This window comes from Hermetia illucens, chromosome 3 (assembly GCF_905115235.1).
Source record: "Hermetia illucens chromosome 3, iHerIll2.2.curated.20191125, whole genome shotgun sequence".
In the NCBI taxonomy this organism is placed as follows: domain Eukaryota; kingdom Metazoa; phylum Arthropoda; class Insecta; order Diptera; family Stratiomyidae; genus Hermetia; species Hermetia illucens.
The window spans coordinates 49,579,439-49,590,736 of NC_051851.1; the positions used below are offsets into that span (position 1 = coordinate 49,579,439).

The following is an 11,298-nucleotide window of genomic DNA, read 5'->3' on the forward strand; positions in this document are numbered from 1 at the left end:
CAAGTAACAATTTAATTTTCAAAAATACGTTTGGCTTGTCTGGTTTTATGTGTTTATATTTAGAATATTCATGGGTTTCGGTCAAAATTTTTTGTTCCTTGTTACAGTAATAGTTTTAATTAAAAACTCTTCAGAGTTAAATGGTTTTTATCGTGCAGTCAATGATAGTGAGGCTGCGCATGGGTTCGTTCCAGGGCAAGTAAGGTTTGATTTTGAGGAAAATTTCACTTGATAAATTGGTGTTTTTCTTTTGTATAAGGTTTCCATCCAAACTCGTTTTGGTAGATTTTTGTGTAGTGGATGTTTAGTGTCGCTGGATACAATTATTACCGCTGCCTTCTGTTTCCACAAGATTAACGATGACCTGGTTTGTATGAAGCTGCTCTGTACTCTTCTAGTCAAATACATGAATCTCGAAAAAATTGAAACATTATGTACAGATACAAATCGATTTTTCATATTTCGTACTTTAGATAAAAGTTATTAGCGATAATAGTCATCCAAGGGCAAAACGAATTGCAGTTGGGAAACAAACCCGGTATGTGCAAGCAATTGCCATTCATCCTTTCTACAATTCCCGTACATTGAGTAATAATATAGCGGCAATAAGAGTATTGATGTTTTTCAAAAGTTTCGATTCCTGTAACAATTTAATTTTAGACCTCCAAAAATTTTACAAACAAGTCAACGTTGCAGCCATTCTATTTACCGAATAACACGGCTGCGGAAGGTACCACTTGCACTGTATCTGGGTGGATAGAGGGTGCCACATTATCGGTAAGTTATAGTTACGCTGTTGTCTGCTACAGTTGAATGAATGCTCGTCTCCAACTATATCGAATATGTATAGGTGGCACGTCCGGAAAGTAAGTGTACTGAATTTATGTGGTCGTCAAAAAATTAATTTAAATAACATTTTCTTGCTTCCTCGAAAAAGTCTCCTGCCAGCTCCTTCACCTGATGCTCACCCTCTGCTTTCACTATTTCGTTCTTTGTAAACATTTTTCCACTCATTTTCCCCTTCAGGGAAGTGAACCTGTGTTAACCTGAAGGCGCTAATTCAGGGACTGCTAGGGTTGATTCAAAACGTCCCATTTAAACGAGTCCAGGGGTTATTGGCTGTATGAGGTCTGAAATTGTCGTGCAGCAAGCAAACTTCTTGAACAGCATCCTCACTTTCTATTTTGAATTTAGTTAAGTCTTTATGGTTACAAAACATGGACGCCATGTTTTTTAAGACGAAATTTTTAGTTTTTTTTGCTGAGGATGAAAAAGGTGTGACGCCAGTGTTCAGGCTGCCTTTTGGTAGTGGGCAATCCTCGCAAACACTGTTAGCGGTATTAAAAATCTCAAACTGAAGTTTTCCCCTCTCAACGAGGAAGCGAATCACGTCGCAAGGGTCAAAAATTTTTAACATACTGGCCTCGAAGTGGTCTTATTTTGAAGGAGAGGGGCAGGATATACGGTAGGCATGCTTCATGTTGAAAAGCCATTCTCTATAGCTGTGAGAGTCTGCGAGCACTTATCTTTTGGGCGTGCCTCGTAGTTAGAAAGGGTATTGAGTTCTTGGTCCGACCTCATATATTTCGTTAGTGAAGAGATTTTGGCTTTGCAGATGCAGTAATTTTCTTCTGGCATTTTTATATGAGACTACGTAAATTAGATCCAAATCACCAATGGTTGTGCAGTTTTGAGGAGGTGACATTAAAGACTGCGATAGGCGAGTTGGTCTTCAGATCTCGTTGCCTTGGGTTCAAATCCGGGTTAGGCCATGAATGGTTTTGATCGACTTTTCTAGGCTTTTCACTTGCGCAGAATTAATTCTGTTGGTGAAACGTAGTCCTAAAGAATTTTAGATGGGAAAAGTATACTTAGAAAATAAGTCGGAACACCGGAAGCTGGTACTCAGGATATAAAGGTTTCGTGTTCATCTTATGTGAGAAACTTTCTATGCGTTTTATTCGTCCTTTATTCGAGAAGACGTTCCATCAAGTACTTTTTGCTCGAAATGGGTCCTTCGCAGAGCCTATCGTTCACATAATCCTACAGATTCTCAATAATATTGCCGTACGAGGATTGTGGAAGGGTTTTGCGTAGTTTCTAGCTTAGCTGAGTCACTTTCTTGACTTATCTTGAAAGTTTGACAGAGATATGCAGATTTTTTTTTAAATTCAGATGTAAATATTCGCATCCTTATTCGTCTTCATGAATACCACATTACCCACGTCGTCCGCCCCGTAAAAGTCGCACACCATAACAATTCCCACTTCACTGTGCTTTACTGGGTGGCATGCTCAAAGCTGTCTTCCTCTGGGTTCCGGATCATAAAAACAAATAGGGTGTGTGTGTGTGTATGGTGGGGAGAAGCTACAGCTTCTGAGCACTCAGGCCGTGTAGACCCATTGTACTCGCGTCCCCCGTCTAACGGAATATTCCGGATTCGTTCACGTATCGCAGGATTTCCGTTAGTGGATGTGATGCTACCCGTCGCAATTGGAGAACATCGGCACCAAAGATCTGATGCCTGATGCGTCCATAGGCGGGGCATTCACATAGGAAATGCTCCGTGGATTCCGCTTCCTCATTACAGGAGGGACACGTATCATCTTCGGTAATTTCTATTCTGAACATATGCCCAGCTAGTGGATCATGGCCTGTCAGAATGCCCACAATACACCTGCAAGTCCTCCTGCTTTTCGATAGGATGAACTTTGCGGTACGTATGTTGGGTTCTGGCAGGAAAAGTTTGGTGTGTCGAGCAGCATTTAGGCTCTGCCACCTGTCATTATGGGAAACTTGTTCCCAGTTTTTGAAAACAGATTTAGCCAATGCCATTGATACCCCAATTGCTGGCTCCGGTCCCGACATAGGGGAGATTGACCCCTCTTTCGCTAAAGCGTCCGAGATTTCATTTCCCTCTATGCCGCAGTGACCAGGTGCCCAGAGTAGTTCCACCGTATTGAATCTAGACATAGAGTTCAAACGGTTTCTGCATTCCTGAACGATTCTCGAGGTGATCAAAGGACGGCTCAATGCCCTCAATGCAGCTTGACTGTCACTGCAGATTGCGATGCGCCTGCCCTTCAACCGCTCGCCAACCACCCAGTTTGCCACCCCTAGGATCGCATAAACTTCGGCTTGAAAAACCGTTGCATATTGTCCCAAAGGAAAAGCCCACTTCTCGTTTTTATTTGAGAGGTAGACTCCGGCTCCAGAACCCTCTTCTGTTTTTGAGCCATCGGTGTAGAAGACTTCCGTATATCCCGCCACGCATTCCTCTGGGTCTTCCCAATCCTCTCTACGCTTCAGGGTAACTACATATCTTCTACCAAACAGATGTATGGGGACACGAGAATCGGAAGGCATTGTAAGAATGGATTCAGTCCTCCCAGTAACTCTTCCAATGCTCTGTGCCCCCCCACATCCGTTGTTTTCCCATAGATCTAATCGAATTAGTCTATGAGCTGCTCTCATTGCAGTGCTTTGAATAAATATATCCAGGGGCTGCAAATTGAGTAGTGCATTCAGAGTTGCGCCGGATGTCATGCTCATGGCACCAGTGATACCCAGACAAACAGTTGTTTGCAGTGCAGCTAGTTTACGGTGAAAACCTTTTTGTCTCACCTTAACCCACCACACTACGGATGTGAGAGCTCGTTTCATCTTTACCTCTACATGTTTTTTTCAAAGAAGTTTTTTTTATCTAGAATGACCCCCAGATATTTCACTTCTTCGGAGAGTTGAAGGGTAGTGCCCCTCATCTCAGGGAGGCAAAGTCCATCCAGTTTTCTCCTTTTTGTGAATAAAACCATTGTGGGTTTTATTTGGATTAACTGACAAACCATGTCTAAGGCACCAGCTGTCTATCAAATCAACGGCACGCTGTATATTCCTACACACCGTTCCAAGATCCCGATCAACAGCAAGTACAGCCACGTCATCAGCATAAGCTTGAGCGTGTATTGGCAAATTTTGCAGTTCGCATAGTGGTGAGTCGATCAGCATACTCCACAGAAGCGGCGAAAACACACCTCCTTGGGGGCAGCCCTTCGTTGCCTCAGTAGTCAGGTAACGATCTTTGCGTTAGCATAGCGTGGATCCACTTAATTAAAGCATCATCAACACCATGCGTTCTGGCGGCATCACAAAGTTTTTGAAAAGGCGCACAGTCAAAAGCCCCTTCAATGTCCACGAACACCCCCATCTCGTACTCACCATTCAAAGTTGCATCCTCTATCTTTGTGACCAAAGAATGAAGAGCAGACTCACAGGACTTTCCACGTTGGTAAGCATGTTGGTTTTTACTAAGTGTGTGTGACCTAAGTGCCCTTCCACACGGAGCACCGGAAGCTGGTACTCAGGATATAAAGGTTCCGTGTTCATCTTATGTGAGAAACTTTCTATGCGTTTTATTCGTCCTTTATTCGAGAAGACGTTCCATCAAGTACTTTTTGCTCGAAATGGGTCCTTCGCAGAGCCTATCGTTCACATAATCCTACAGATTCTCAATAATATTGCCGTACGAGGATTGTGGAAGGGTTTTGCGTAGTTTCTAGCTTAGCTGAGCCACTTTCTTGACCTATCTTGAAAGTTTGACAGAGATATGCAGACTTTTTTTTAAATTCAGATGTAAATATTCGCATCCTTATTCGTCTTCATGAATATCACATTACCCACGTCGTCCGCCCCGTAAAAGTCGCACACCATAACACTTCCCACTTCACTGTGCTTTACTGGGTGGCATGCTCAAAGCTGTTCTACTCTGGGTTCCGGATCATAAAAACATATAGGGTAATAAGCGGGCTGACGGACTGGCCAGGCGGGGCTCTATTCTTGGCAGTCCCCTGTGAACCCAGTTGGTGTCCTACTAGCGTCTGCTGGTTGAATCCATTCGCAATTCTTAACAGCTACTGACCTCAGCTGGCGAAGGATCACCGCTTGCGACAAATCCAAGCCGAACGCGTGTAAATAGGTGTAGGACTGCCTCTTGTACGAGGCGTAGATCTTTAGGTTGCTTCCGGAGGAGGGAGGAATCAGCAGGCACTTCATTTGGGATTGGCTACTTTAGCTAGCCAGGTTGTAGAAACTAGGTAAACAATTTTTTGGGGAATTAAAACGGAACACTGGCTCCGTGACTAGTAGCAGTTTTTATTTTGACATATATAGATATTTCCTTTCCCGTTCTCAGTGACGTGTGAGTAAATAGATCAATGGATTAAAACGCAACACCGTCTCCGTCGGTAGTAGTGGTTTTTATTATGTGAGTAAAAACCCGGGACTGAGGAAGCGAACAAATATCGATATACTTATGTCAAAATAAAGACCACTACTAGCGATGGGGATGGTGCTGCCTTCCAACACCGTGAACACAGACTGACGACAATTTTTTGGGGACCTCAAAGAGATCTCCAATTATAGGAGGAAGGAGTTTCTATCCTTCATATGATATAATTCAGCTGGATTCTTGCTCCTCTTACAGCAGTCAGGGCTTTCGGGGCTTGGGGCACATTACAGCGCTAATTGGCGCCACCTAAGCTAAGTTAACTTTCAACTCCTTAACAGTTTTCATGCATTTTTAAAAGCCAAAAAATTTTAAAAATGTGTTCTAATTCGAAAAAAGATTGAGCTAGATTTTAGGAATAGATTCACATTAATGCCGATTTGTTATTACAGGGATAGTGGGCTAGCAATCTATAAATTCCAAAACTTTACTGCTACCGAAACGTCAACAATGCCACGGATAGGTGATGAGCTCACCGCTACGACTATTGGCTATCTTAAACGGTTTATGAGTGGTTTCGGTAGTGTACGCACACTTCTTTAAAACAGCATCGAGGTCCCTGTAAATGCTCGCTTTCTGCAACTGGAGCGAAAATCTTGGCGACTCGCTGGACATTCTGGGCCAAGCAAGGTGTCTCAAATAGTAACGATTTCGTTACCGAATATCGCACAAAAGAACTTGCAGGTGGTTGTAAGCCTTATCAGAGTCATTATCAGAGACGTTATCAGTAGTCGAGCTGCTCAAGCGGGGTAAAGTCTGCTTTGAAAGTTTCTCCGCGGAACAGTTCCTTGCTGTCTCTGCAGTTTCTGCAGACCAGTCATTTCCACTCATTTTCCAATCTTGGATTTGTAGATCTTTCCCAGGCAATGGAACAAGGGGATGGTCGTTAAGAAAGCCAGAAGAAGGACACCGTGCGATTATTCGAGGAGTGTTTGCCACGAAGATATAAGCTAAGGTAAAGCTGGAATCAAAGAACACCACCACCATCCTGATTGACAGGCGCTAATCAGGTTAACATCTTTCGGATCATTTTGAAACAGTGAGGAGAGTTTATATCTGTGCATGGCTCTCATGGATTTCGATGGAAAGCTTTCGCAAGAGTCAACAGAGAGTATAAGTGAAAATATCTATGCAGTAGGGGTATTTCAGAGGAGAAGAATTCACACTTCTAGGAACCCTTGCTTCCATCGGCAAAATACCGCATTTTATGTCGCATGCTTTTTTCTACAAAAATTTGGAAATGCAGGTATTTCAACACCAACATATAGGAGCAGTACATGGAGAGTGACAACTAGTGGTACACGGAAAGTCCGAATAATGGAATCCACCATAATCGATAAGCAGATTGGTCCAGAGAGTCAGGATAGTTCATACTTATGGGAAAGTCGGGGGAGCTGAACAGCGTCGCCAGAAGCCCCTGTATGGTTGCTGCCCTCCTGTGTAATAGGGTGAATAAAGTGCGTCTATCGATTAATATATCTTATGAGCCAGCGGAATCATCGCAGGGATGATTCAGGCAAAAATTCTGGCCGAGCGTATCGATTATAAGGCGTGCAACAAGGGAGCGGTACAACAAAAAAAACTGAGCGAATGAGGTTTCTTTCTGCCTGGCAAATAGCCTTTAAGTAGGCAAGGAACGGACGTGGACACATAGCCTTATTAAAAATATAAGCTAGTGGACAAGGAGGCCATACACAGGAGGTGAAATATGCGCAGAACGCAACTGCGATCTTAACAGAAAAGCCCTGCCCACAGGATGCTATATTTTTTGTCCCGCAAAACTTCAAGGCTTGTCAAGGCAGTTTCACAGGAGGGAGGTAGTCTTCTTGTTAGTGGATCGAAAGGAAAAGTTGCTAGACGAACTACGATCTATTGCAATTCCTGAATGAACACTATGATTAAAGAAAGTATTTCCACCAATTAAACTGTTGGGGAGGGGGGAGGCGGAGAAGCTTCCCATTTTTCTGCGTGTGAAGACGTAGAAGGAAGTGCAAAACATGTCTACTTTTTGGGCTGCAGGAATAAGGATAAACCTTGTAATGCATAATAGTGGGCAGCATAACCATTGGCTCGGATCAGAAACAGTGTGTTGCGAATGTATCAGTGGTGAAAATAATAATCTCGCTGCTGAACCAGGTTCAACAATTCCTATAAAACAATGTAATTTGTGAGTGATAACACGATTGCTTGCCTATGGATAAAATGCTATTCAATAGGTTGCAGTGGGCAGGTCAACTAATCCGTATGAGTGGGAATGCAATATCTATGGTAGAAAAGAAGATGCGGGGGACTCTGCTCCAAATGGTGCGATGGCATAGGTGAGGGCGCCAGGCAACAGATTGGGACATCGCGTTGGTGAAGCTCCTCCTTATCAAGGGTGATCTATTCCAGACACCGGTTGTTGATGATGCTTTTGAATCCAGCACACGTGTGCTTGAATACGTATGCGTATCCATGAAGGACTTGCAGCGTTTACATTTTTTACATAAAGTCGTTTATGTTTTTCACGTAAGTCTAAAACAGGAAATCCTGCCGTTCAGATACGAAAAGTTTTGTGTAATATTTTAGTAATCGATTTTAGATTTATATTTATTTAGTTTACTCCAATATAATGCTGAAATCTTACATATGATGTTTCTAGGTTTTGTAAATTTACAGGAAACAGGTGACACACAATAACCTTTTTAATAATATTAGGATTTTCAACAAACTTTCCTGTACCGTCCTATATTTTATGTCCTAGGCTATTGTATTATTGTGCTTCCACCCCTGGGATGAATTTAAGGGGGTTCCAGAAAATTTGTAAAATACAATATTACACTGTTATTGACATTATTTGAGTAGGTATCTAAATATGGAATATTTTGTGGCTTGGTAGATAATGGTATTATGGTGAGTTTTTAATTCCATTCTTAGATAATATGAAATATTTTGTTAGAATGAATGAGGTAGCAATGATTGAACGATAGTAAGTCCGATGATGTGTGTTAAGGGTTTCTATATTCCGGTCTTCGATTTATTGGATGGAAACGGTAGGAAAATTTGCGCAGCTCAAGTAAATAGTTCGTATTTTGCAACTACTTTATTACCTCCCTCTTTTGGAGAAATGAATTTATAATATTTTTTATTACTTTACAAGAGAGGCCAAAGTTTAAAGCATGCGCAGAAAATGAAATTATCAGAAAGCCTCCTTTGGACAAACGTGGAAATTGTAGAACCCCGTATTTGTATAAGTGCTGGTATGTCGTTCTTCAATAATGCTACAAACCTATGTGTTGTTATTAGAGACGGGGAAATATGCATAGTAAGTTACGTCAATTTTGTTATTTTTTTTTGTAGTATTTCTTGGAGTTTTCAATTGTTGGATACCAAGATATTTGCGATAGATATGACTGTTATATCAACTTCGAAATAAACAATTGATTATTTCTCAATAATGCTCCCTTGTTTGTTTAAATATAGCGACTTCTCTAATTTTAGGAAGACTTGGGTGGACCATTAACTTGCAACGATACACTTTACGGATTTATGTCGTTTGGATTGTCCTGCACAAACACAAGTCTCCCAATGAATTTTATCAATGTGTTTTCATTTAAAAGTTGGATTGAATCCGCTATCCAGTGGGATGGTAAATCGGACTTCGGCATTACCAAAGTATACTTAGCTAGGTATAAGCACCTCTATTTTGTTGGAAAGATTGTATTAATTGGATAAAATTCGCATTTTCTAGATCTGGTGATTGTTTTCCAAGTAAAATTTTACTTTGCGTCGCAGTTCTGGTCACCTCCTGGTACAGTTTCAATTTTGAAAATATTTTGGGCGAAAACTGCGGGGCATAGTGTGTAATTAGTTTGCATTAACGAGGCTTATAATGAGCGAGTTGTATCTGCTTAATTTTATCTTTATGAATCTATTGGTGAATCTGAAAGTGGAGTTATCTAAATGTGGATAGAAAATCATAAAGGAGAGTAGCACCTGGGTTCGTAACCTTGACCCAAAAATCTGAAGGAAGGTAAGGTTCACTTTCGTTACATAGAATAAGCGGCAAAACTTACATGTTTAAGTAAATATTTTTGTAAGAAAAAATTGATATTTTAAATTTTAGATGAATATATAAAACTATAAATTATTTCAGAATTACCACTAATGTACGTTTAAATCTGGGATACTGTTACATTTTGAAAGACGGATCTCATCAGTGATAATCGACCAAAATCCGAAATCTTTACACAACGTTTGTAAAGCAGAACAACTTATTTGGCATTGGCTAGTATTTTGCCTAACCGACGACCGCATGCTAAGGACTCGTCTGTTGTGAAAATAAACGCGGATTGCTGGTGATGTGCCGTAATGTCAACAACGCCTTCACCTCGTTTTTATATATTTTTTTTAATTTAAGTTATTTCCTTTTCATCACTTTTATTATCAGTTCCCTAATACGTAGAACTGCCCAAACTTTTGGAGGTGAAGTTTGTCATTAAGATACGCAAAATAAAATACAGAAAACAATTGAAATAAAACAAACAATAAAATATACTTTTTGCAATATATGTGCAGATATTTAAAAATATTTAAAATACTATTATTATCTTGAGTTTGGCTCAGGCAAATGTTTGTGTTTATGACATGGACAAAGAAAAGAAAAAAAGGCGTTTGTCCGCCTCAGAAAAATGTTTGCTTGCTTAAGAAAATGTCAGCATCTGAAGAGGACATTGCTACTCAGAGAGTAGGCACACACTCGTATAGTGTTGGACTCTCCCAACGTCGTCGGACTAACAGCTAAATACCTCCCTGTCATTAGAGGACTAGCCTGGAACCGTTTGACACATTTCTTCGGGCTAGCCCTCCCGCTCTACCGGAAATTTCTTTCACCAACGTAGAACAGACAATCACACAATCAGAAGATCGTTCCTTCCCAATCTTGTGCAGGTAAGACTGAAAGCCTCCATGCCCACTTAGTGCTGGGTAAGGAAATAATCAATCTCACCATGCTTTCGAATCAGTCACGGATCTTTATTGCCGATCAGCCGCGCAGTCAATCCGCCTCTTGGCTCACTTTGCCAAGAGAGTTGCCGCTTGGTAAGCGTGCGTTAACGTTTTTCAAGGGAAATTACCTCTGCTAAATCTTCGCTCTTGTGGATGTAGATGGCTCTACGTTTCTTAGAAATCACTCTCGCGATCACAATCACAGCCAGTTCTGAGACCGTGCGATAAGCAGATGCTACTCGCTAGGCGTCCGATCTCTACACTTGAAAAAGGTGCTTACGATGTACCTCCAGCATCAGCCTATACCTCTGTACCGTAGAGCAGAATGGACTGCGTTGCTCTCAAAAGAAGACCTCTGGTAGTAGATATAGGGCTCCCAATATTCGCCATTAGCCGACCGCTTAGAAATCGCAGCAATATGCCCAGTTTGTTTTGCGTCTGTTCAATACTACCTCCGGCAACGTCGTCTGCATAATCGATCAGCCGTGATCCTTCTGGTATATCGAGTCTTAGCAGATTATCGTAGGAAGCGTTTTAGACGTCCAACCGGGATGGATTCCTGGTCTGCTCACGACTTGATCTCCATCTCCTCTGGCTCTTTAGCATCTCATTGAGCAGGGAGCCGTCTTTAAGATAATCCTTCAATATTTGCAAGATATAGCTCGGAGCGCTAGGCGCTATGCCTATTTGCTCACCTTACGGATTTGAAAGCATTTCTGACATCAAGCGTTATGAGGAGCACTATTCGTTGAGATCGGCGGCTCTATGCCTCGACAGAGAGTCTATACCTGATGAGCTCTTCGAGTACTTTTCAGCTCAGAGTTTCCTTTTCTTTTCCTGATTAGGTTAATCCAGAATATGGCTTCCCACAGTACGTGCATAAGTAGACACCTCGACTTGCTGCGTATATATTTGTGCATAAAGGTGTAAAAATTGTCGGTCACAGTATGCATCTAGATGCATCGGAATTGGCTTTCACTGCTCTATGCAAACATGCATTCCAAAACATCTACGTATAGTAGTTTTCAGTC

At 41.5% G+C, this 11,298-nt stretch overlaps 1 protein-coding gene across 3 annotated transcripts; it reads left to right on the forward strand.

The window, feature by feature from the left end:
* The first annotated feature begins 10 nt into the window (after positions 1-10).
* On the forward strand, positions 11-9,831 carry LOC119651729 (trypsin epsilon-like). Of its 3 annotated transcripts, none has more exons than XM_038055456.1 (8): positions 11-199; positions 260-367; positions 474-611; positions 661-777; positions 8,421-8,585; positions 8,762-8,949; positions 9,012-9,293; positions 9,417-9,831. In XM_038055456.1, the coding sequence occupies exons 1-7, from the start codon at positions 71-73 to the stop codon at positions 9,118-9,120; spliced, it is 954 nt and encodes a 317-aa protein (XP_037911384.1). In that variant the 5' UTR covers positions 11-70; the 3' UTR covers positions 9,121-9,293; positions 9,417-9,831. The 3 variants fall into 3 exon arrangements, with proteins under 3 accessions (XP_037911384.1, XP_037911385.1, XP_037911386.1); XM_038055457.1 differs by having other exon boundaries at positions 685-777; XM_038055458.1 differs by lacking the exon at positions 8,421-8,585.
* Positions 9,832-11,298: the final 1,467 nt, after the last annotated feature.